Source organism: Lagopus leucura, unplaced genomic scaffold (assembly GCF_019238085.1).
Source record: "Lagopus leucura isolate 7727_CA_CO unplaced genomic scaffold, USGS_WTPT01 97-32_obj-0_obj, whole genome shotgun sequence".
Classification (NCBI taxonomy): Eukaryota; Metazoa; Chordata; class Aves; order Galliformes; family Phasianidae; genus Lagopus; species Lagopus leucura.
The window spans coordinates 14480-37855 of NW_024962529.1; the positions used below are offsets into that span (position 1 = coordinate 14480).

General features: G+C 54.4%; 3 protein-coding genes across 4 annotated transcripts; 2 read left to right on the top strand and 1 right to left on the bottom strand.

Annotated features, from left to right (window-relative positions):
- Positions 1 to 729: 729 nt before the first annotated feature.
- Positions 730 to 8508, top strand: TNMD (tenomodulin). Its single transcript, XM_042890748.1, has 7 exons — positions 730 to 928; positions 1011 to 1145; positions 3741 to 3881; positions 4781 to 4882; positions 6736 to 6889; positions 7903 to 8069; positions 8144 to 8508. Exons 1-7 carry the CDS (start codon positions 881 to 883, stop codon positions 8351 to 8353), a joined length of 957 nt encoding a protein of 318 aa, XP_042746682.1. The 5' UTR covers positions 730 to 880; the 3' UTR covers positions 8354 to 8508.
- Positions 8509 to 10833: 2325 nt separating this feature from the next.
- TSPAN6 (tetraspanin 6) lies at positions 10834 to 16903 on the bottom strand. Its single transcript, XM_042890727.1, has 8 exons — positions 16775 to 16903; positions 16479 to 16667; positions 16322 to 16396; positions 15346 to 15444; positions 14712 to 14867; positions 13941 to 14024; positions 12009 to 12107; positions 10834 to 11607 (listed from the first exon to the last, which is right to left on the bottom strand). Exons 1-7 carry the CDS (start codon positions 16859 to 16861, stop codon positions 12039 to 12041), a joined length of 759 nt encoding a protein of 252 aa, XP_042746661.1. The 5' UTR covers positions 16862 to 16903; the 3' UTR covers positions 10834 to 11607; positions 12009 to 12038.
- Positions 16904 to 17541: 638 nt separating this feature from the next.
- On the top strand, positions 17542 to 23319 carry SRPX2 (sushi repeat containing protein X-linked 2). Of its 2 annotated transcripts, none has more exons than XM_042890746.1 (11): positions 17542 to 17840; positions 17922 to 18159; positions 19866 to 19952; positions 20044 to 20235; positions 20366 to 20542; positions 20937 to 21063; positions 21175 to 21296; positions 21402 to 21581; positions 21721 to 21854; positions 21929 to 22050; positions 22436 to 23319. In XM_042890746.1, exons 2-11 carry the CDS (start codon positions 18090 to 18092, stop codon positions 22614 to 22616), a joined length of 1392 nt encoding a protein of 463 aa, XP_042746680.1. In that variant the 5' UTR covers positions 17542 to 17840; positions 17922 to 18089; the 3' UTR covers positions 22617 to 23319. The 2 variants fall into 2 exon arrangements, with proteins under 2 accessions (XP_042746680.1, XP_042746681.1); XM_042890747.1 differs by having other exon boundaries at positions 17542 to 17828.
- Positions 23320 to 23376: the final 57 nt, after the last annotated feature.

Here is a 23376-nt window from a genome sequence, read left to right on the forward strand (position 1 = left end):
CCTTTCAGTACAGTTTTAATTAGTGCATCCCGCACTCACAGTTTTTATTAGCACAGACAGCTTGGGAAAAAGGAACGTTCCAGCTCCTCCGCACCAGGGAGCCACTGTCCTGCTCAGAGCACAGACTTTGCACTGCAGTCCTGAAAGCCCTCCTCAAAACGGGTTCATTTCCATGAAGAGATGGGATGATTTCCACAAATGGAAATTGTTTTTAAGGACAAAAAAACATTTAGTCAGGAAATTCCAGGCCGGGCTGAACTGCGGAGCGATGCAGGAGCCGCACAAAGTGAGCGTGGGGTGCCAGGGCCCTCCACGGGGAGAGCTCGAATTCCTGTGGTGCTGGCAGGATGTGCACACATCTGCATGCACACACGCATCTGTGCACACATGCAAATGCATACACACGGCTGTGTGCGCAGCTGCTTGCACACACATGGATGCGTGCCCATGGGAACACCTGCACTGCTGCCATGCCCATATCCACATCCCCACTGCCCCAGGAGCCTGGGGAGCCCTGGCACAGCTTGGGCACATCCAGGGATGGTGCAGGGGGAGAAGCAGAGGGCAGGGGCAGTGCTTGAAGCCCGGGAGCCCCAGCTGGGAGCTCATAAGAGGCCCGATGGGCACCGTGCAGTGGAGTTGAGCGAGGGCTCCTCTCCAAACTCATGGGAATCGCCCACAGCCTGCGAGCTGCCGACATCCCCTCTCGCCCACCAGTGTTCCTGTCCCAGCCCCGGGGCAGGCGGGCTGCGGGGAACGCTGGCTGCAGCCGTCATCGGAGCCGCAGGAAGCCAGCCTTACTGCATGTGCAGCCCAGAGCCTGCGTAACTCCACCTCGAGCGCTCGTCCTCGCACACAGGGAGCAGCCAGCACCGAGATCATGGGAGGGACGTCGCAGCACGGCCCCGAGGACTGCCGCTTTCTGGATGTGAGTTTGCCCTGTGCTCGTGTCCTCATCCCTCTGGGAGCGATGGCAGACCTCTGGATATTGTCCTTTTGTGCTTGTCTAGGCAGAAGCATCCAAGACCCAAAAGAAGACCCGCACCAGGTACAAGGTCTGCGGGCTGCTCTTCAGCGTGCTGCTCATTGCTCTCATCCTCGTACTCTTTGGTGTCAAACACCTGTGGAACCCAGCATCCAGACAAGTAAGTGCAGCCCTCGGGGCAGCGTTTCGGAGCACTGCGCTCCCCCGCCTCCTTGCTTAAATTGAACTGTGCCCTGAAATACAGGCAAGTTTGCAAAATGTATTTTCTTGCACCACAAGGATTTGTGGGGACTTTTACAAAGCCTTGTATTATTCATAACTAGCTTTTACTTTACACAGGCTGGCTTTTTTCTCTGTCACCACATTCCTCTCCTAACTGACAATTAAAGGGTACGGAGCTGCACCACGAAGAGTTAAAGTTACTCTCTTTCACGGGCAGCAAATTTCATGACAAGTAAGAAAATATTTTCCATTTCATTTCAATTATCTTGCCAGAAACCGGTGGAAAAGTCATTATGCCACCGCATAAAGAGGAGAGAAAGCCAGGACGCAGTGGTGATTGATTGTCATGGATTGTATTTCTTACTTTAATGTGTCTGCAATGTGAGGGGATGGTGAGACGGATTAGCTTTTGGAGAGGGAGCTCCTGCTAACTGGATTGAGCTCCTCCGTTCCCTGCTCCCTCTGTGTGCTGTGCTCAGCTGGGAGGCCCTGGGTGCACCGTGCTGGGGTTGATTCCCTACTCCTGACAGCCCCAAAATTCCCATGCACATCCCCTTTCCTACAGTGAGCTCCCCTCACTCCTCACCAACCCGCGGACCCCCAGGCGCCAGAAGCTTTGTCTTCTTATCAGCACATAGAAATAAATACCGCAAATAGAAGCAATAAAAGCCATATGTGCAGCCGGGCTCTTGCCAAGACGTTTATAAAGTCTCCACTGTTCCTCGAGAAGCACGGTGTGAGCCAGCGGGGTGGTGCTGACCCTGGGATGGGCTCTGACTCAGTTCAGATATCAAGGGAATGGCAAGAGGTCAGGTACAGGAAAATCCCAGCATTGGCCAAAGGCAGCGTGGCTAAAACAAGTGGAGATGGGGTTGCTGGTAGCAAGTGACCAAGGGGAGAGACCACCCAGAGCTCACACGTGGGCAATCACCCTTTTAAAGTCATTTTATGTCAATGCAAATGACTTTAAAATGACCAAGAAAAATGACACTGATGCTTCGCTTGTGCTATCTTGGCAAGGAAGGAGATGTTGGGGAAAGTCCTGCTTCCAGCACCAAACGCCATCCCTGGGCTCTTTCAGCCCCACTGGCAGTGTGGGAGAACTTGGAGAATGTCAGCACTGAAAGCCCTTCTGCACCAGCCCAGGTGCCTGCAGCATGGCAGCATTGCCCCAGCACCGCAGCACAAGCAGGAGCCATCAGTGAGGGGCTCACCACGGACATGCAAGGGGATGTTTTTCAAGGGCTGGCAAGCAAGAATTATTTTTAGCCCTATAAAACATCTCTCTGAGCAGCAGAGGGCAAGCCAAGCCCAAATGGGTTATTTGGCCATAGTGCTGGCATGAATAAGTCTTTGTAAATGGAGAGGAACTTGAGAGTAAGGTACCACTGAGGATCATACCCTCCTACAGCTGATTTATGGCCCCGTGCACATGCTGTCAGTCAGAACAGGCAGCCTTCCAGCCACCTTAGGCTCTGCACTACTTTTTCCATATCATAAAGTCTATTGACATATATATATATCTTTATAAAAGCCTCCTGCTGACTAACAGGAGATGCCAGCGACTGCCAAGGAGCACATCATTCTTCACATTTTTACCAGGGGCAAAGGTATCCGGTAGTTACTGCACTGCTCAGCCAGCTCCAGCACCACAACATCCTCCTGAAGTTGCAAAATGGGGGATGCTGACCCGGAAAACCCTGAGACAAGCCCTTTGCTTCTGCACGTTGCTATTTGATTGGGGAAAAGAGACTCTGCACAGCTCTCACTGTGCCAGCAGGATCACTTCTGCGCTTCAAACAGCATCTGCCACTACTCATCCTTTAAGGGCCTGGCGTCCGCAGAGCCGGGAGGGCTGCCAGGCTCACTGTGCAGGAAAGAGAGGGCTGCTCCCCCGGCTCCCTGCGGGGACGAACACACCGGGGAGCAGGCTGTGACACCCTGCAGCTCCTCAGCAGCTCTTCAGCAGCCCTCGAGGAGGGCTTTGATCTGCAGGCGATCCCCAATCTCCTCAAGGCAGGAGGAGGCACTTCTCAGGAAAAGCAGAAGGCACAGAGAGATGGAACCAGCGAGCTGGGGATGGGGGATGGTGAAGTCCCTTAGTCAGGGCTTCAGTCCAGCCTGGAACATAAATATAGGATGTTAGGAAAAAAATTCTTCTCAGAAAGAGTGGGGAGGTATTGGCACAGGCTGCCCTGGGAGGTGGTGGGATCACTGTCCTTGGAGGTGTTCCAGAACCGTGATGTTGCACTGAGTGATGTGGTTTAGTGGGCATGGTGGCGATGGATTGATCGTTGGACTGCATGATCTTAGTGGTCTTTTCCAACCTTAATGATTCTATCATAAATGGGTGTGGGATGAGCATCTTCTAGCCCCATGTTCACCTGCTGCTATTCAGGTTCTCCATTATCCCATAGCTAAGCACGTGCCTTCATCCTGCCTTTTTTCCCTGGGAGCTGCCTCTCCTTGCGTGGGTACAGGAAAGACTAGAAGGGCAGTGGGGGCTCAGCCAGTGTGGTTTTGTCCCTTTCAGGTCTATGACATGGAGCACACCTTCTTCAGTCACGGCGAGAAGAAGAAAATTGTGATGGAGATCGACCCACTGACCAGGACGGAGACCTTCAGGAGTGGGAATGGCAGTGAGGAGATCCTGGAGATCCACGACTTCAAGAACGTGAGTGAGCAGGGTTTATGGGGGAAGCCCTGCCCATACCCCATCTCCTTGCTGGGAGTTGTGGGGATGCTCTATGGGAGTCCCTGGCTCCCCAATGGAATGGGACCCAGCTGGTGCTTAAAATGCAACATGTGCTTCCCAGTCCAGCTGCAATAGGAACAAGAGGATCCCTTAGGATGCTGCGGTGTTGCCGGAGCACGCTCCAGGATGGTTTTGTTCTGCATCAGAGAGAGCAATCCCCATGTGCAGACCACCTGGGCGTACTCTCAAAGGACAGGAGATGTGTGCCTACGTAAGCTTTAATAGTGGCAAGGTTCAGTTCCAGAAAAATACATTTTAAAAGCAAGACCTAGTTATTGGATTTACCCCTGCAAAGGAATGCAATCATCATAAATCTACCCAAACCCAGTACATTTGTCTGTCTGGAGAGCATTAAAACCTTGTGACAATGTTGTAGGCTCTCTCTGAAACCTAATTAAAATTTGTAGGGAACTACCTTGTGCAGTGACATATGGCAAAATTTTCAGCTAATAGCCTAGCAGGAACTGAGGGCTGAATGTTCATATAACCATAACGGTCAAATACTCTTCTGCATATTTTTATTTATGGTAACTGGAGCTCATGGTAGTTATAAGGAGAAGGGGAGCAAAGTGGAATTTTATGACTACCTGCCTTAAAATATTTGTAAAAAGCCCAATTCTCCCAAACCATAAAATGCAACATCCCTTAGGAGAACCTGTTAGTACGTCTTAGCACTGCTGCTGAGCAGAGTTTGCACAAAAACATCAACAGGAAAAATATGACTAAGCTCTGATCCAGCTGCACTCCCTGTAGGATGCTGTTATTTATCCTTCTGCTATGCCGTGACTGCTTTCTTGCTCTTTGTTTTGATGCTGTAGGGAATAACTGGCATCTTCTTTGTGGGACTTCAAAAGTGCTTCATCAAAACTCAGACCAAAGTCATACCTGAGACTACGGAGGCCAAGATCCCTGAGCTGGAGGTACGTGGGCAAAACAGCACCCGAATCTGCGAGGCACCCAGTGCTCCCACTGCTCCAGGCTGCCATAGAGAAATAAGGAGTTGTGATTGCTTCATGAAATGATCTTATTGCAGAGGATTGCCTCTGAAAACAACAAGTCGAAAGAGACGGGATTAGGCAGCCGACAGACAAAAACCTCTTAGCACAATACCAGAGACCAAGAACAATAATCCTGTTGTAGTCAAAAGGTCGCAAGGCAGCTCAGGATTAGCGATCACCAAAAAGTCAATCAAATTGCTTTCTCTGAGAACTGAGCCTCCTGTTCTAGAGCAGAACGAGGCAGAAGTAATGAGTTTAAAAGAGCAGCCGCATTTGCAAAATGCGATTTGGGAAAGCGCTCTGCCACTTGCATGCAGCCTGACCAAGCACTGCCACCAAGGCATCTTGCACAAAGAAATGGTGTGCCAGCATGGCCCCAGCCTCCACAAGCCTCCCTTTTGCAGATGTGCCTTTAAATCTCACCTACCACATCTTGCTTGAACAAGGTGCGTGCTTGATGTGTGGCATGGAAATAGTGCTACCTCCATCTCTGTGCTCCAGCAGGGGATTTGCCGGCTCTGTGCCACTGGTGGGGCGAGGGCAGCAGCCGTGCCCCATCCCCAATCCTGCTCACTTGCAGGATGAGGGTCAGTTCAACCCCCATCCCCGGAAGCCATAGCAAATTAAGTGCCAGCAGAACATGTGTTTGGAATAAAGCGCGGGCAAGAAACTTTTCCCTGAATCATGACCCAAATTCTGAGACACAGATTCTTTGATTATGCCATAAGAAGCTAATAGATCTTTTCTGCTACCACCATAAAACGGATGTGACTTTTCAGTCTTTAGCAGAACATTGCCCCAGGTAGAGAGCTGAAATGTAAAAGCCGGGGAATAAATGTAGATTTAAGATCTACCATTTCTTCTGGGGAGCCTGACTGCTTTTGGAGAAATTCGGAAACGCAGTCAGTACCTTCAGCAGCAATCTCTGCTCTCCTCCTTCCCCTGGTTCTCTGTAGTTTGGAGGGGGAAGCACAAAAGGAGGCAAAAAGCACACGAACTGGGGAAAATCCCTCCTGGAGCCCCAGCAGTGCCAGGCCGCTTTCCCAACGGGACGGCTTTTAGCAAAATGCTGAAAACAACTCAAAATCGGTCAGGTGTTGCTGGCTCTTGAGTAGGACTTCCTGAAGCCATATGGAAAAATTCTATAAAAGAAAAATGCAGCTCCAGACACCTTCTGGAGAGAAAAAGCCATTTGCCAGCTTGCTCTATGGGCCACCATCAGCACCATGCATCGCGCCGCCTTGGCAGACAGCACAGCACAGACCCATCCAATAATCTTTATATATCTCCCCCCTAAGTGCCTGCCAAAACACACCATGGAATAATGCAATGGCAGAGACATGTGGTATAAATTACAGAACACGGCCGTGCAAAGAATTTCTGCGAGGAATAAATTAAAGTGTTCGATCACAAAATCAGGAGCAGAAGGAGAGAGAAATTAAGTAGTAAGAGCAAAGCAGAGAGGAGATGTTTTAATCTTCGGTTTTAAATGAGCTAGGGAGCTCCAGAAGGCTGATCCAGATGGTAGGGACTGCAAAGGAGAAGGCTTCTGCGGTGGTGGAGGTGGGGATGGTGGAGGATGGTGGAGGGAGGGAGGGGAGAGCAGGGTGCTGCTGGTCAGATGTGCACCTGCTGAGACCCAAATCCAGGGTTTGAGGCAGACAAATCTAGGTGCTTGAAGTGGAGATGTGCATTAGAGTTAGGAAGAGAAGACGGGTGCTGAGCTGGGGTGAGGGTGCCTTACCATGCTGTTCTCAAATTTGACTCTTCCTCAGGGTGAAGAAATCACCACCACCTACTTTGAGCAATCCATGGTCTGGGTGCCTGGTGAAAAACCCATTCAGAACAAGGAGTTCCTGAAGAGCTCCAAAATTTTTAACATTTGTAGAAATGTGACCATCTACTGGATCCACCCAACGCCAATAGCAGGTACAAGGAGCCATCTCCTTCCCCAGATACCTGCGGGGTGACTGCTGGCAGCTGCCGTGCCGCCTCCCCTGTCTCCTCTGCTACTATCCCACTCCTGCTGCCCTGCTGTAAGTCTCAGACACGAGTTCAATGCTTGCCACAACCAAGAGGGAATATGCCAATGTAACAATGTGGGCTGACAGTTCTCTCTGCAAAGCGTTAGTCTCCTCCGGCTCCCCACCGCTCTGCATTTTGTAAAGTGTCCTCCCCCCTCGTAATAAAGGCAGAAAACCCCTCTGTACCTGCAAGGAAGCCAGCACTGCTGGAAACTGGGACGCCTAAATTCTCATCGCCACATGAACATCAGAGCAGGAGCAGCCATCCGCCTCTCACACAACGGGGCTGCCACCTCCAGCTGCTCACCACACGTTCCACAGAGGCCACAACCTCTGAGATCTGCTGGCATAATTACCCACTCTCTAACCCATTTCTATCAGAATGAGCTTATTTAAAACCTCAACCAAGACACCTCCCTCCTCAGCGGCCGTGGAGGCACGATGTCTTGTCTCATGCAGTACCAAGTGACTCATGGCCACCAGTACCCTGCTGTGCTCCCCATCTCCTCTGTCATCTCCATTTGTGATAAAATTTCAGCAAAGGAAATCAGTGTCACAATGGGTCTGGCCTAAACGACAAGCAGATGCTGTAGCAGGGCCAGAAGTGCTCGTAAGAACGCTCAGGTTGGATGTTAGGAGAAGTTTCTTCACGGAAAGAGCAGTGATGCCACTGGCACAGGCTGCCCAAGGAGTGGTGGGATCACTGGAGGTGTTCCAAAGCCGTAGGGATGTGGCACTGAGGGATGTGGCTATGGATATGGTGGGGGTGGGTTGGATTGGACTGGATGATCTTAGAGGTTTTTCTGAACTGCAATGATTCTATCCTTCCAAACAACCCAGCAGGGTTGAAAGTGCCCCAGATGACGTTGCGTCAGAGGGTCCAAGCTGGGGATCTGTAAATATGGGTTCTTCCCACAGCTCCAGAGCTGGCTGGCCTGGCAAGAACAGAAGAAGATACCGGGCTGTTCACGGATGACCAGAACTGGCTGGATGGGGGCAATGAGCGTGGGATGGAGGCTGCCCTACCAGGACCCAAGCGCCGGACACGGCAGCTGACAGAAGAGGACCTGCCTGTCAACGACTACGTGAGTGTGGGGAACCACGCGTTGGGGTGCCCAGCAGCACCCAGGCCGCACTGACAGCTGACTCTCTCTCACAGACAGAAAACGGGCTGGAGTTCCACCCGCTGTGGGATGAGCGGGGCTACTGCTGTGCACAGTGCCGCCGCGCCAACCGCTACTGCCGGCGGGTCTGCGAGCCGCTGCTGGGCTACTACCCCTACCCGTACTGCTACCAGGGCGGCAGGGTGATCTGCCGTATCATCATGCCCTGCAACTGGTGGATCGCACGCATGCTGGGCCGGGTGTAAGCCCTGTGCACACCCACTGAGCCCCCAGGTAGAGCCCTGCAGGCCGTGGGACCCCCAAACAGGCTGCAGACTCCGAGCGTGGCTCCGAGGGCTGGGCCAGGCTGGCGTCATCGCCCCACTGAGAGGCAAGCAATAAATGTCCTATATGAGCGATTGCAAAGAAAATGGAAAGTCGTTTCGTCTCAGCCTGTGATGCTTAATGGGTCTGAGGAGTGATCTAATTGCTCGGCTGCTTCCTTGTGAGCAGCCATAACTCAGGTGCAGGGAGTCGCCTTGCTGGGAATGTGCTGGGGTCCCCAGTGTGCTCCTGGCAGAGCCAGCACTTGTCAACAACACACGGCACATCTCAGCTTTGGTGCCCTTGGGGATGTTCAGGAGTCTCCGCTGACAGCTGTGGCAGCTCCAGGTGCCCCTAGCATCTTGCAGGGTGACGGGGCTCCCTGCACAAAGAGCCCAAGTGGTAGCCAGCAGAAAAACAGCAACCAAAACTGGAGGAAATTGAGGTGCAAATGGCCCTGAGTGCCATCAGCTGTCCCCCAGCCAAGAAACAGGCAAAGCCTGCAAAGACAAAAAATAGTCTTCAAACTGCTGCCACACTGAGGAGGATGCTCAACCTTCACAGCCCAAATCTCAGATTTTCTCTCTTTTGATTTCACCCACAAAAACACCTGTTCCAGCAAAGGAGGATGCACATCAGCAATCAGCAGGTGCTGAGTACTCATCACAGGCACTGCTGCAGCCCCTCAGGCTCCACATCCCCATATGCAGTGTGTCCCCAGCACTGTGTCCCTGCAGGCACCCTGCCCCAATCCCCATGTTCAGCTCCCAGCAGGGCCTGGCCAGCAGCCCACCGTTTAGCCAGCCCCAGGCAATCACACAGCTTAGAAGTGAATGTTTCTTTCCCTCCCTGCATCAGCAAAGTGGTGATTAGGCTTAGACAAATAACAGGAAAACATCCTCAGGTCCTTTGGCAGCTCAGCTCCCCAAAGCCCCTCTCCTTTTCAGCCAAATCACGCCTGAGGATTTAAGACTCTCAAAGCACAGAGCTGACCCAAGGGCTAGCCCCATGCATCCCCTGCAGCAATCCAGGGGCTCACAGCCTGCTGTTCGAGCCTCCTGAGCTTCAGCTCTCCTTGGAGCCAAATGCTGCCAAGCAGCTCTGACACCCCACAGGCGTCACTGACCAAAGCCCTCCCCGTGTCACCCAAGAAGCACACACTGCTCAGTGGAAGCCATCCCCAGCACAGGGCAGGGCAGCGAGCTCCCTGTGGGACTGCTGATTGTAGAAGTGTGTGGCACAGAGATGTGCTGAGCTGCTCAGCCATGCGTGCATAGGGCTCCCTGTACAGCCATCCCTGGGGACTGCAGGCAGCCCTGGGGACAGCCAGGCATTTCTGGTGAGTCCCCCCACAAGCACGGATGTCTCTATCAGAGGCATTTCCACAGCCACCTGCACTAGCAAAGCAGTGTTTTGCATGCAAGTCCACGCCTGCACGCACAGCCAGACAGGTAAAAAGCCAGCAGGGTAAAGGCAGCTCTGACCAGCCTGGCACCAAAGCCAGTCAAACAGGGATAATTCCATGCCTCCTTGCTTTCGCATGGCTTTACCAAGAAGAAAGGTGTATCCAAACACAGCCCTGCTTCTCACGTGTTGTTGCTTGGTCTCCATCCATCAGTTCCACTCTCTGCAGCTGCTCCCATGCTCTGACGCACTCTGCCTCGCCTTCCAAACCCACGAGGCTCTCAACAGCCAGCAGGGGCTGACACCAGCTTGATTTATTCAGTGAGGTCAAAGGAGACGCAAGCACTTCAAGCTGCTTCCCTCCAGCTTCCTCCATCAGCAGTGAAGCTGCCCTACACCTGCCCTATCCCGCAGGGTGCTGGGGCAGCTTGCCTACACAGGAGAAGCATGATGACAAAGAGCTGCCACTCACACCCACACCTTCACTCCACCACCCCACAGCCCTCACAGCTTTGATGATTGTGAACTGAAAACATTCCCACTTCCAAGGGGAGCTTTCCATTAAACCACCACGCTCAGGGCAGCAGTGCCTAGCACTGAGAGAGCACAAGGAAGAGCAGCTCTGAGCACACACAAACCTTCCATCCACATCTCCTGGCTCCAGTGGTGCTGCAGCACACTGTGCTCTGAGCACAGGACAGCACAGGATGGACACACTTTGCACCAGGGCTGAACTCCGGCCTCTGCATTCCTCCAGCAGCTCCTGGGCTGAGATGCTTCAGGCCTTTTGTTTCAGCACAGTTGCACAACGTTTTTTTTATGAAGAAAATTCAATTACAAAAGTTATTTGTAAGCACAAGGGCACCGGTGAGTATTTGAGAAACATGAGCTGCAGAGGCCCAGCGGTCACCAGCTGGCCTGGGGTCAGCACATCACTTTGCAGCTGGGTTGCTGCTGCTGCTTGCAGGGACTTGAGAAGAATTTCCAGGAGATTAATAGAAAAGCCAGGGCAGTTTCGTAGAGTAAAATATCTTAATATTTATTGTGTCTCAGGACAAAAGAGTTCTACTCAATACACAAAACGAGTTAAAGCAGCATGTAATACTGACGATCAAGTCACAGCTGACTCGGTGCAAGGACACCTACACCAAGGTAAAGGCACCAGGACCTACATCACCAAACCCTGCTACAGCTTAGAAAGAATCGCTACAGCCTGTACTTTAAAAAGTACAACTATAAAAAAATATATAAAATCCAGCATGAGGACGAGAGCTTGGCAACTAGCCGAGACCTTGCTGAGCAAAGAGCTTCAGCAAGCAGGCACTGCTTGAACGGGACAGCAGCCCCATCTGAAGAAGAAACGTGGCCAGCGATTGAGCCTGAACAGAGAGAGGGATGCAAAAGGGGCTGAGAACAGAATTCAGAGATGAGAGAAAGCACTGCTTTCCCAAGGGAGGCACTTAGTGAGAACAGCTTCTGCCCAGGAGCAGGACAGCCAACAAGGCTGCAATGAATGGTGGCAGCGGCCGCTCCGGCGCAGTTGAGAGAAGTCCAGAACCCGCAGGAGTGCAGCTACTGCAACCTCCTCAGCCACGCTAATTATCCCACTCAGTGGTACAGTAGAGTAGTGTTAGGACAAGTCCCCAAGCACAGCAGAACAGCTGTTGCACTCGTTTCGATGAGCTATCTGAGGAGAGGATCAGTCAATTCAAAGCAAGACTTCATGAGGCAGCGTCCGGAGGAAAACTGCAGGTGGTGTGGTCTTCCCCCACACAGCGAGCAGGAGGAATGCCTGCCATTCAGAAGACACCATTAACAAACACAGCATTTAGAGGCCCACAGTTATACACCATGGAGGAGGGTGCAGCAGACAGGGCTCAGCAGATGCCTTCCTGCATGGCTCAGCAGCATGCTGCAGGAGGCAATGGCAGCAGCCACGGACAGACCAGAGGTGGATGCCCAAGTTTAATGGGACAGCACCACAGGCAGCACCAGCAAGACCACAGGGGACCTGCATGCTCTGTTTTTGATAAAGATGAAATAGTTTCCCCTCGCTTCCACCCCCATCTCGCTTCCACCCCCTCCATCACCATGGAAGTGCACACACTGCCCACACTGTGGTTTAGGAGTTTGCAATCAGCCCTGAAAGCCCAGTCTAGCACAGCCAAGGCTTATGTCAACAGATAGACGTACCTTAGTCAAAGCCACTGTGCACTGGGGGGGCTACACCATCTCATACTGGTTGTTCGTGATGTACTGGGACAGACAGCAGGCGAGGATGATGCCAACCAACTGAAGAAAAGAGGAAAGACACAATAGAGGTGGCCCAAAATAAGACATTGTGCTCTAGTGGGAAAACCTGACCAACTGCTCCATTCATCATCAGGCACTCACATACAAAGACAGGGGGATTTACAAACCACAGACAGGCTGCTGCATCCCTTTCAGAGTAAGGGGGAGAGACTGAAGGAGGGGGTCCTGGTAGATATCAACCAAGATAGCTCCTTGCAAGTGATGCTCCACATTCGACCCTCTTAGATAATGCTTTATGAAGCATCTACTGTTATACAGAAGCTTCAGAAATTACACCGATTTCAGGAGCATCACAGCCAATTGCACAACCAACAGAGAACAACCACCTCTCCTGGCTGCAAGGGCAGTGGGGAATCAAGGCTGTTGTTTCACATCAGCAATACATGCAGAACACGCTGCTGTTATCACAACGTGGCCTTTCAGCCCCACACAGACACTTAGAGCTCGATCCTGCAGGAGTTTGACCTACAGAAGCCAAGTTAGAGGCACATTTACATGATTGGTCCCTGCTGGCTGTACAACACAGCAAAGACTTGCTGAATGAGTGATAAAAACCAGGAAATGGCTGCAATTCCCCAGCCTGGTGTTAGCCAAGCTAATTGCACGGCCGGAGCCAGGGGAAGCAGGCAGCTCACAGTCTGCGTGTCAGTCACGTCTCAGCCGCCCCATGCGGAGCACAGCTCAGCTCACATCAGCGTGGGAGGAGAGCAGAGATCAGCCCCAGCTCCTGGCCTCTCTGAGCCACAGCTGAAGGCTCCTTGTAGCACAGACTGCAGCCGTAGCCCTGCTGGCTTCAGCTTCACCCATGTTATTCAGCTTTCATTGCAGGACAGGCAGGGTGACAAGCTCATGTCTTGGCGAGGTTGCACACCTTCCTCTCCCCACACTAGTGCTGTTATCTGCCGGTCCTGTGCCTCCAAGGTCTCATCGTGGCTTCAGGACCACTGAAGGGCAAACTCACTTCGCTCCCAACTGAAAACCTGTCAAGCTCGATCTGCATCCAGAGCTGAGCGAGTTTTCCAAACCCAGAAAAATAAAGGCCTGCTATGCATCCTGCAGCCCCTGCTGTAACACATCAGATCTGGATTTCCCAAGCGCTCAGCCCCATTGTGCACAGCTCCTCGGGAAACCCAGACCATGGCATTCACTCTGCACAAAGCCCAATTTAGCTAGGAACTCAGGGGCAGAGGCCTCTCGTTTCCTGCTGGGATAAAGCCTGTCAGATTACAGGACACTAAGCACATTGTTGCATGAAGCCCGTGCAGGAAGTGTCCTACAGGATAAAGTAAACTGGAGGCTGAGGAGCTGGAGGGGGAGGAAGCAATTGCAGGTTGTGGTGGTGTGCAGGGCATGAGGTCTCTCATCAGAGTCACCAGCACAGGGGATGCTACACAGGTGCTCCAAGGACCAGCCACACAGAATGAGCCCAAAACAGTTAAAAGGGAAGACAAGGTAGGAAAAGGAAGGGCAATGATTGGGCCTTTGCCAACAGCAAACGCAGGGAGTTTACCCAGAGCAATACAGACTCTGTTCAGCTGCTTTGGTTTTTCCTCCAAGTCAGTTGTATAAAGGAACTCTTTCCTAATAACTTGGGCTCTGAGAGACAGAGCTGGTGCTGCAGCCTTGGGTTTAAGAGACTAGAGGTTGCACAGCAGTGAGGTTAAATACAGATTAGCTGCAGAGCTGTTCCTCTCTGGCTGAGAAAGGCTGTGCCTTTTGTACACAGACAAACTGCACAGAAATTGAATGCCTCTGGAGAGACCCTGGCTTCACTCTGCACTGCTCCTGTTCCCAGTAGCAAGTGAAATTTACCTGGAAGCATGCGATGCCAAAGGAGATGCCAGCCACAACACTCATTTTTGACTCCATTGTTGATGTTACCAGGAAAAAACAACCCTGCAGGAGAGGAAGAGTGAGCACGTGGGTCCAGGACTTTCTGTCTCCCCCCTCCCCCCCCCCATCACAAACCTGCCTCTCCATGGAACCCTGGTGCAGGAAAAAGAGTGCTCCAGCTTGCTGCATGACTGTCACCCTCCTGCTTGGCCAAACCACACAGCACCAGTGCTGGGCTGGCCACCGATTGGTGCAGCATTATCAAAGGCAGCACCGCCCCTGGCTTTCCCTTAATGTGAGCACTGGGTTAAACAAAGTGACTCATCTGATGAGCATCCTATGCATAACCCCTGCACACATCACCAGTGATCCCTGCACTATGAAGTCACCTGTGCTCACCACACAAGCAGGACTTTGCACAGCAGCTGACAGACGTCAGCACTACGGAACGAACTTGACCAGGAAATTACATCCTTATTCTCTTGTTCTCAGAAATGCACAGGCCTAGGTGCAAACACTGGGGTCAGGCTGATCCCTGACCTTCAGGGAAGGACTAGGAGGGACTGCAGGTGGGAAGAGAGGCTCCTTCCTGCATATCCTTCCTTTACATCCACTCCAGAGGGATCCTTGAGCCACAGGGTGTGTGCATTTATGAAGTTCTCCTTTCAAGTGAAGACCAAACCCTTCCCTATCCAACCAGCTCTTCCTTCCCAACCTACAAATTCCAGGGAATGTTTGAGTGTAACTTACATCCACAAACACTTTCTGCTTGGCTTTGCTTGGGTCCCTCAGATCCTCCACCGAACAGCCATCCTGGCTCTTGCAGCAGCTCTGAGGGATTCCCTTCTGGGTGAAGTATTCGGTCTTCTCCCAGTCTGAGTAGTTCTGTACCCCGCAGCAGTGCAGCTGTCAGGAAAAGTAAGGATGATCACATCAGGATCCCAGTACCCCAGCCCTACAGGCACTCCTGCAGCAGCTCCTGAGCCCTCAACATTCCATATCCCAACACACATCTAGGAAGCCCTTCAGCTCCCACTCAGCACCTCTTCCCTGAAAAGGCTTTCCTCCCCAACCTAGCATAAGCAGCCTTACGATCCTCACTCACCAGGATGCCCTAAATGCAGCAACAGAGACTGCCTGTGCTCCAGAGACCCTCCTCACCAGCCCTAACTTGGACCAGATGCTTTCCATGTGTGGCTGCTTGTCCTTCCTGAGAGGCAGCAGCAGGAGGGCTCTGAGTGCTCCTCCTACCATCCTGTTGTGCAAGAGGACATCGAATGCAGCGATGGAGGGGAACACCCAGCCAGGAACACCCAGGGGCTGGGCGGATGCACCTGGATGCCCCTACCCTCCATGATCCAAAAAGGCAGAGAGGAGCACTCACAGTTCTCTGGATGGTGTCGACCGCCTCGCTGTGATGATCCACCGTCCCATTGTAGTTCTTCAAGGCCAGATTGAGGTTGCTCTCAAAGTTTGTTTTTATCTGCAAGAGAGAGGTCTCGGCAGCCGTGTGAGGAGGACATTGTGGTGCTGTCCCCATGCACGCTTTAGGACCTCAGCCCCACATTAGTCACCGCTTGGTGATGGCAGGAATGACTCTGGTCATGGCCTGCAGGCATTCCCCGCTGACCCAGGCAATTACACACACTATTACAAGGCAGGAGGTGTCTTTGTGGTGCCTAGAGCATGCATGCAGTAATACAGCCCTACGTCTTGCCAGCTCTCCCAATTAGCAGGTTGCTCCACAGCAGAGAAACCTTCCTAGCAGCCTTACACACAGAAAACAGAAAGGAAAAAACATTTATATACGGGTTTCAGAAAATATATCATGCTGTGATTCTATAGCAGGACAAGGGGAAATGGTTTTAAGTTGTGGGAGGGAAGGTTTAGGTTGGATGTCAGGGGGAAGTTCTTTACTACGAGAATGGTGAGGTGCTGGAACAGCTGCCCAGAGAGGCTGTGGATGTCCCATTCCTGGAGGTGTTCAAGGCCAGGTTGGATGGGGCCCTGGGCAGCCATGTCTAGTATCAAATGGGGAAGCTGGTGGCCCTGCACGTGGCAGGGCATTGGAGATTCATGATCCTTGAGGTCCCTTCCAACCCTGGCCATTCTGCAATTCTGGCAGACAGAGATGCCCAGGGTTGGTCAGCAGGTCAGCTCCTTGCACATACAACCCTTGCTGTCTCCAGCAAACTGAGCCTTTATGGGTCCTTACCAGGACCAAGCTGCTCCTCTAGCCCCCTCCAGCCCTCCTAACGTTGCCCCAGCAGCACCTCCAACCCTCCAAGTGGATGAGACCAGTCCACAGAGATCCGACCCACAAGCCCCCACTGCTGCACGTTAGCAAGGGACACACTCACCTCGTGCCTGAAAACAAACCCGACGACGGCAGCCACCAGCACGATGAGGAAGATGAGGGACAGCAGCATGGCGTACTGCAGGCAGGAGACAAGAGTGCGATGGGTCGGGTGCCCCAACGGGAACCGCTCCCCTCCTGCCCCGCAGGGCGGCACCTACCAGCTTCAGCATCCACGTGCTGCCGCGGCAGGTGGCGAAGCAGCCGAAGGTGCCCAGCAGCACCACGACGACGCCGGCGCCCATCAGGACAAAGGGCACGTTGGTGGCTTTCTCATCCAGCAGCGAGAAGTAGACAGCCAGGCTCACCCTGCCCCACACGCCCACGGCCAGCAGCACGATGCCCGATACCTGCGGAGAAGGGAGAAAGCCGCCCTGTCGCGATAGGGCAGAGCGGCCGCGACAAGCCCGCGGGGCTCGGGCAGGGCGAGGACTCGCGGGCTCGGCCCGGCGCTCACCCAGAAGACGAAGGTATAGGTGAGGAGCACGCTTTTCAGGCAGGTGATCACCGGCTTCGTCTGCAGCCGCCGCGACGGAGACGCCATGGCCGGACCGGGCCGAGCTGCGTCCTGCCGAGCTCCGGCGAGCCGAGCCGAGCCGAGCACCGCCCCGTCGGGGAGGCCCCGGCCCGCCCCGCGCCGCCGGGCATTGCCGAAGACTCACGAAGTTTACCGAATGTTCACGAAAACGGCCGAGCGCACCCGAAGGCGCTCCAGCGGCGGCGCCTCGCGCCCCCGCGGTGCGTACGGCTGCTCCACGTCCTCGCCCCCTCCCCCCGCTCCACCCCACGCGCGGTCCGTGCAGGCTGTGGGGCAGCCCTAGGGCTGCAGCACCCTGTGAACACTGCAGGGGGCAGAAGCAGCCCCGCTGGGTGAGTGCCCACAGCGGGAGCCCTCCTCCCGCCCCGCTGGGCTGTACAGGGTGGGCTTTGCCCCGTCCCGTCACGCTGCTCCCGGTGCCCACGCGGTGCACGTGCCCATAGGGAGAGCTGTTGGGAGGCGGGATCTCTCTAGCTCGGCACAGCTGTGTTATTAATTAGCACGCTTACCAGCCTGGCTGCCACATAATTAGCACATTCAGGCAGCCCAGTGCCCTGTGCCAGCTCCTGTACCTGCCTGCCAGGCTTTCCCCTTTGCGCCCTGCATCAGAGCACAGCCCCATCTCGCCCCGCAGTGCCAGGCAGCAGACCCCAGCCTGTGCCATTTATTTCCTCTGCCTCACAGAGGCTGAGCCACAGCTGGAAAATAGACCCCAGCTGGAACCGATTGCCTTGGGTCTGGTTTCAAACCCCACAGCGTGCAGTGAGGTTTCCTCATTTCTCAGCCTGGCTAGCCCTGCCCCGCTGGAAAAAAGGGCCGTGATCACTGCGGTTTGTCCTTGGAGCTCCTGTTCCAGGAGTCTGGAGCTGGTGGTGGGAGCTCCTCCACTCCTCCTTGCTTGAAGATTGATTCTTGGCTCTGTCGCTTGCGAGGAAACATCTGAAAAGCTTTTAGAGCCTTGGGAAAGCAGAAGGTACTCTGAAAAGTAAGGAATCCTTAGGATTTATTATTTTTGACAATCTCATCGTTTGGGGCCTGACTCATGCCTTTTGAATGTTTGGGACAGGCAGCGGAGGGGAGAAGTCGGTTTACTCAGCAGAGGCAGCACAGCCAAGCAGGAGCACGAGCCGGAGAGCAGCGACGGAGGGAGCTGAGCACTGCTCCCAGCCCGGCTCCATCCCACAGGGGCTCCAGCAGCCCCCTGTCCAGCACAGTGGGGCTGTCTGGCCCTGGCATGGCGCAGGAGGCAGCACCCGTCCTCTTGGTGTTCCTCACCAGGCTGGTGTCGGCCACGTGGCATGAAGGTGAGCACCATGGTGGCACCAGTATGTGGGGCAGTGTGTGTGAGGGCAGGGTGGGGAGGAGGTGAGTGATGGGAGTAAGGAGAAGTACCTGCGTGGTAGGGCTGGGAAAGCATTGCTACACCGTGGGGTATGGGGAGGGGGACACTGCCATGGGGCTGGGAAGCACCCAGAGATGAGCAAACAGCTGACCTCGTTATCACAGACTCACTTATGGGAATGGAACTTTTTTCCTGACTCCCTGCTGTTGCTGGAGCCGTTGGCCAGCAGATGTTGACCCGGATGAAGCATTCTGACCCCAACCCGGTCACGTCCCATCCCCAGTGCATGCTCGCACGCTGCCCCAGCTGGGCTGGAATCCAGCTCTGGCTCAACCTCCGAGAAAAGCCCTTGTGCTCTCTTTGCAAGGGAATTATTCCCTCCCTGTTCCTTCTTCCTCCCCTTACTGTGCTATCTGGTACTGCTGCCTCCAGTGATGCTCCTGCCCATCTGAGATGGTCAGGGTAGTCCATGACTGTCATGCAAAGGGAACCTCTGCAAATAAATGGCACGTCTGCAAGGTAACAGCACTGCCTTACCCCTCTGGCCAAGCAGCTGCTTGCTGTTGGGAGCCACACAGAACCACGGTGCGCCAGCCCCATGATCAGCTCCTCTGGGTCTGCTGTACTGCATTGGCGCCAGCCAGCATGGGAAGGGCACCAGGATAAAAGACTTTGTGGGAACAAGTGGGTGATTTAATGAGTTTGTGGGAAGCGATGGGGAGCCGCACTGTAGTAAAGTTCTTGCTGGAAAGATGTGTAATAAAGTTTCCTCCACGTGACATAGGAGCTGCTGGTTGGATCGGTTTCAGCTTACATTCCCCCTTCCCAAAAGCAGGGGTGGGGGGAAGGGGCAAGGGGCGCTACCAGGGGCTGTCCATTTGGAGAGATCAAAAATGACCAGAGTGCAGAGAGGTGCGGTCCTGCAGCAATGAGGGAGGTGAGGAGGGGGCAGCGCCGGGGAGGCCATCGGAAAAGGGGCGGAAACGTGAGCTCAGTGCTGGGGAATGCCGCGGCCTGACGGCTCGCTGCGGGGCCCAGGGGGCTGCAAGGCTCAGTGCCAGCTCTCCTTGCATGCAGGCCTTCTTCCCCAGCCCCCACACTTTTCTCCTGCCCCACTAGTCACTTCACCGTGGGGGTGTTGGAGTTGGTGTGTTGGGCAGAGGGCTGGTTGCAAGGCCCTCACCAAGCTGTCCCTGTCTGCTGGCCAGGAATCAATGTCCGCAGCAGGGATGGCACAAGGCCAGCAGCACCAGGCAAGCTCCTCCAGCAACTTCATCCTTCACTCCAGTGTAGCGTCATGCTTCTCATCCCTTGCTGTGCTGGGACAGGCAGGAGGGAGGTTTCCTTCCTTCCCTCCTGACTACCAAAAGGCCAGGGGTCTCGGCTAGGCCAGCACCCACTTCCTGCAGTAACCACGTCTGCCCCTGGGGCTGTTTAGTCTGCGGCTGGTGCCAGCCTGCAGGCTCACTGTCTGTCCTGCTTAACCCTCCTGTATATCAAGCCTGGAAGCGCTAGGACAGCAGGGCGAAGTCTGCCAAGAGGTGGAATCTCTCTCTATGGAACTGTGGAATAGTTTGGGACCGGACTGTGCTGCTGCATGAGGCAGTCATCACCTAGGTGCAGCCATAAAACGTCACACTGTGTCCTGATCTCACTCCTTCTGTGCAGGGTCTGGCTACTATACTGCTGAGAGCCACACCAATGAAGTATATGTGGAAGAAGCACCCCCTGAGCCAGCCCTAGATTACCGCCGAGGTAACAGCACCCCAAGCCTGTCCCTCAGGTCCCTGAGGAAACCAAGGCCTGGCCGAGCTGTACATACCCCTCACCTCTCTTCTCTCTGCAGTGCCCCAGTGGTGTGCCACGCTGAACATTTACCGTGGAGAGGCAACCTGCTACTCGCCCCGGGGGGGCAACTACCGCAGCAGCCTGGGGACGCGCTGCGAGCTGAGCTGTGCCCGTGGCTACCGACTGGTGGGCCGCAGTGCTGTGCAGTGCTTACCCAGCCGCCACTGGTCTGGCATGGCATACTGCCGACGTGAGTGCATCCCATTCAATGGGCTTGTTGGCCACCCTGTGGGCACTGCCAGCCCTGGGTCTCTGCCTGCTGGCACAGCCATGCAGCCAGCCCAGCCACTTCCCTCCCTTCTTTGTTCACTCTGGCCTAGAGATCAGATGCCACGTGCTGCCAGCGGTGCTGCGGGGCTCATATGTGTGCTCAGCTGGGGTGCAGATGGATTCCCGCTGTGACTACACCTGCCTGCCTGGCTACCAGCTGGAGGGTGACCGAAGCCGCACATGCATGGAAGATGGGCGCTGGAGTGGGAGCGAGCCAATCTGTGTAGGTAAATTCTCACCCTACTGTCCTTCCAGGCTGTTTGTGATCCGTACTGCTGGAAGGGCACTCCCCATCCTCTCTGTGCCTGCAGATGCCATTTCCAGTGCCTGACCAAGTGCTGGTGCCTTGCACCTTTGTGCTCAAGAACCATAGGCCCTGCTGCTTCCCAACGTGCTGTTAGCCACGAAACTCAGGCTGATGGAAGGTGCAGCACTCCATGAGCAAGGCTGAGCCTGGTCACTCAATGCTAACATTACATCAGGCTTGGCTTGCTCCAGTGCCAGGCTGTGCTCAGCAACTGTGGGATCACTGGGCAACTGGGGTCCTCATCTGTCCGTTGTCCTACTCTCATAGCACAGCCCCAGCTGTTCCCCAAGCTTATTCCTCCCTCCTGTGGGTAGATGTTGAGCCTCCTAAGATCCGCTGCCCGGAGTCCCGTGAGCGGATAGCAGAGCCAGGCAAGCTGACTGCTACGGTATATTGGGATCCACCTCGTGTGAAGGACTCTGCTGATGGCGTCATCAAGAGGTGAGCACAGAGACAGTGCTGGTATCACCAGCCAAGGCTGGGGGCTGCACTAGCTGCCATCTGAATGCCTCTCCTGGAGAATCTAACAGAGAACCCATCTATTGAGTGCAGAGTGACATTGCGGGGTCCAGAGCCTGGATCTGAGTTCCCCGAAGGAGAGCACGTGATCCGCTATACTGCCTATGACCAGGCATACAACCGAGCCAGCTGCAAGTTCAGGATTCGTGTCCAAGGTGAAGCGAGCTCCCTCAGGCTGTAGGCTCCCCACTCTGTGCACCACAGCTGGGCCTCTGTCCTTCCACCCCAAACCTGATCTCACCTGGCTTCCTTATTCACAGTGAGACGCTGTCCTGTTCTGAAGCCTCCGCAGCATGGCTACCTGTCTTGCACCTCTGATGGCAACAACTACGGTGCCACATGCGAGTATCTGTGCGATGGGGGCTACGAGCGCCAGGGTACCTCCCTGCGGGTCTGCCAGTCCACCCAGCAATGGACAGGCTCCCTCCCCCTCTGTGCACGTAAGTGGTGCAGGGCAAGGCAGGGAATCTACCCGCAGAGATGCCCAAAGCTTAAGGGAGTTTCTGCCTGGAAGACTGGGGAAGGAGGAGTGCAAAACAGCATCTCTTCTTGTGCTCACACACTCTCTTGTTGCCCCAGCCATGCAGATCAACACTGCTGTGAACTCAGCAGCCAGCCTGCTGGATCAGTTCTACGAGAAACGCCGGCTCCTTGTCATCTCAGCACCCGACCCTGCTAACCGCTACTACAAGATGCAGATCTCCATGCTGCAGGTGAGCCAACATGCTATTTCCCCCTCCTTGCACTCCATCAGCACGTTCTCACCACCACGTCCCCTCCTCCACAGCAATCCACCTGTGGGCTGGACCTGCGTCATGTTACCATCATTGAGTTGGTGGGGCAGCCCCCACATGAAGTGGGCCGCATCCGGGAGCACCAGCTGTCTGTTGGCATCATAGAAGAGCTCAGGTACCAGGGGATGGGATGCATGACTTTTCAAACAGGAGCAGCTGAAGGGGGCCATCCCAAAGAGCCAGGGCAGGTGTTCCTGTGAGAACAGGGACATAGGGGGAACCCTGGGGACTGGTAAGACATCAGGCTTGGTGCCAGGCTCACAAGCAAGAGTCTGCCTCTTCAGCCTTCTCCTTTCTGCTGCACTGAGGCTAAGGATGCCCTCAGCCTGTCCTCAGTGCCCAGAGTCCAAACACAGAGGCGCTAGGCTCTTCTGGCAGCCTTGAGGAAGTGGAAGCCACCACCCTCAGGAGGGCCTGACCATAGCTGTGTAGGGTGGGAATGCTCAGCCCCAAGCCAGGGACCCACAGTCCTGACCAGCAGCTCCTTTCTGCACCCCCAGGCAGTTCCTGCACCTCACCCGCTCGCACTTCAACGTGGTGCTCCTGGACAAAGCAGGCACTGACCGTGAGCGCTACATCTTGCCCATCAGCCCCGATGAGCTCTTTGACTTCATCGACACCTACCTGCTGAGCGAGCAGGAGGCAGTTCAGCGGGCACAGCATGGGGACCCCTGTGATTGAGGCAGCGTGGGGAGACCCCTGCCACGTGCCTTGGAGGACGGACAGCTTCCTTTCTGCTTTTCTAGTCGCCCACCGTAGAGGAGGACTAGGGTCCCAAGGACTTCCAGGAGGAAGGGAGCCACTCTCAGGCTGCTCTGGCACAGGGAGGGGAGCAGAGAAAAAGGCCATGTACTAGCAGTCACTGCACAACAGCCAGGAGCAGCCTCTGGCCACAGTTGTGACTCAGCCTAGACTACAACAGGAGACGCTGGATTTTCTCTGTTCAAACCCCAGGGCAGGAGGGAGAAGAGAAACCCAACAGGAGGAGAGACCACAGCCAAATGAGTGCCCCACATTCTATGAAAGCTCCCAGAGCAGAAAAGGGATGGGAGAGCAGGCAGGGCGACATTACAGATGCCTCTTTTGCAGCAGCTTCACCCTCATTGTGGCCGTCCTCACGTCATACACAACTTAAACCCACGCTGTCCCTGCCTGGGCTCAGCCCTGCTGGCCAGGCACTGATGCCAGGCTCCTGCCAGAGCCAGCAAAAGCCTTCATTAAGAAGCCAATGGCCCCATGCTCAGCAAAGACAGTAACAGACATCCATTACAGAGGCTCATAATCTACTTGCTTCTCCTTACATCCAGCATTGTGGCACCCTTCCTGGGAATTTTTTTGGCAGTAGAATATTACTTTGAAATTAATAAATTTGTAGAAAAAGTCAGTTCAGCATGGCCCCCACCAGTGTTCCCCATAACCCAACAGCTGTTCTCTGCCTGTG

Excerpts from the sequence above, each read along its gene's own strand:
- TNMD (XM_042890748.1), top strand. The coding sequence starts at position 881 with ATGGGAGGGACGTCGCAGCACGGCCCCGAGGACTGCCGCTTTCTGGAT. Across the intron at positions 1,146-3,740 it reads GGAACCCAGCATCCAGACAA|GTCTATGACATGGAGCACAC; the intron begins GTAAGTGCAGCC and ends TGTCCCTTTCAG. Across the intron at positions 4,883-6,735 it reads CCAAGATCCCTGAGCTGGAG|GGTGAAGAAATCACCACCAC; the intron begins GTACGTGGGCAA and ends ACTCTTCCTCAG.
- SRPX2 (XM_042890746.1), top strand. The coding sequence starts at position 18,090 with ATGGCGCAGGAGGCAGCACCCGTCCTCTTGGTGTTCCTCACCAGGCTG. Across the intron at positions 19,953-20,043 it reads AGCCCTAGATTACCGCCGAG|TGCCCCAGTGGTGTGCCACG; the intron begins GTAACAGCACCC and ends TTCTCTCTGCAG. Across the intron at positions 20,543-20,936 it reads GAGCGAGCCAATCTGTGTAG|ATGTTGAGCCTCCTAAGATC; the intron begins GTAAATTCTCAC and ends TCCTGTGGGTAG.
- TSPAN6 (XM_042890727.1), bottom strand. The coding sequence starts at position 16,861 with ATGGCGTCTCCGTCGCGGCGGCTGCAGACGAAGCCGGTGATCACCTGC. Across the intron at positions 14,868-15,345 it reads TCGACACCATCCAGAGAACT|CTGCACTGCTGCGGGGTACA; the intron begins GTGAGTGCTCCT and ends TTTTCCTGACAG. Across the intron at positions 14,025-14,711 it reads AGCAGAAAGTGTTTGTGGAT|GGTTGTTTTTTCCTGGTAAC; the intron begins GTAAGTTACACT and ends CCTCTCCTGCAG.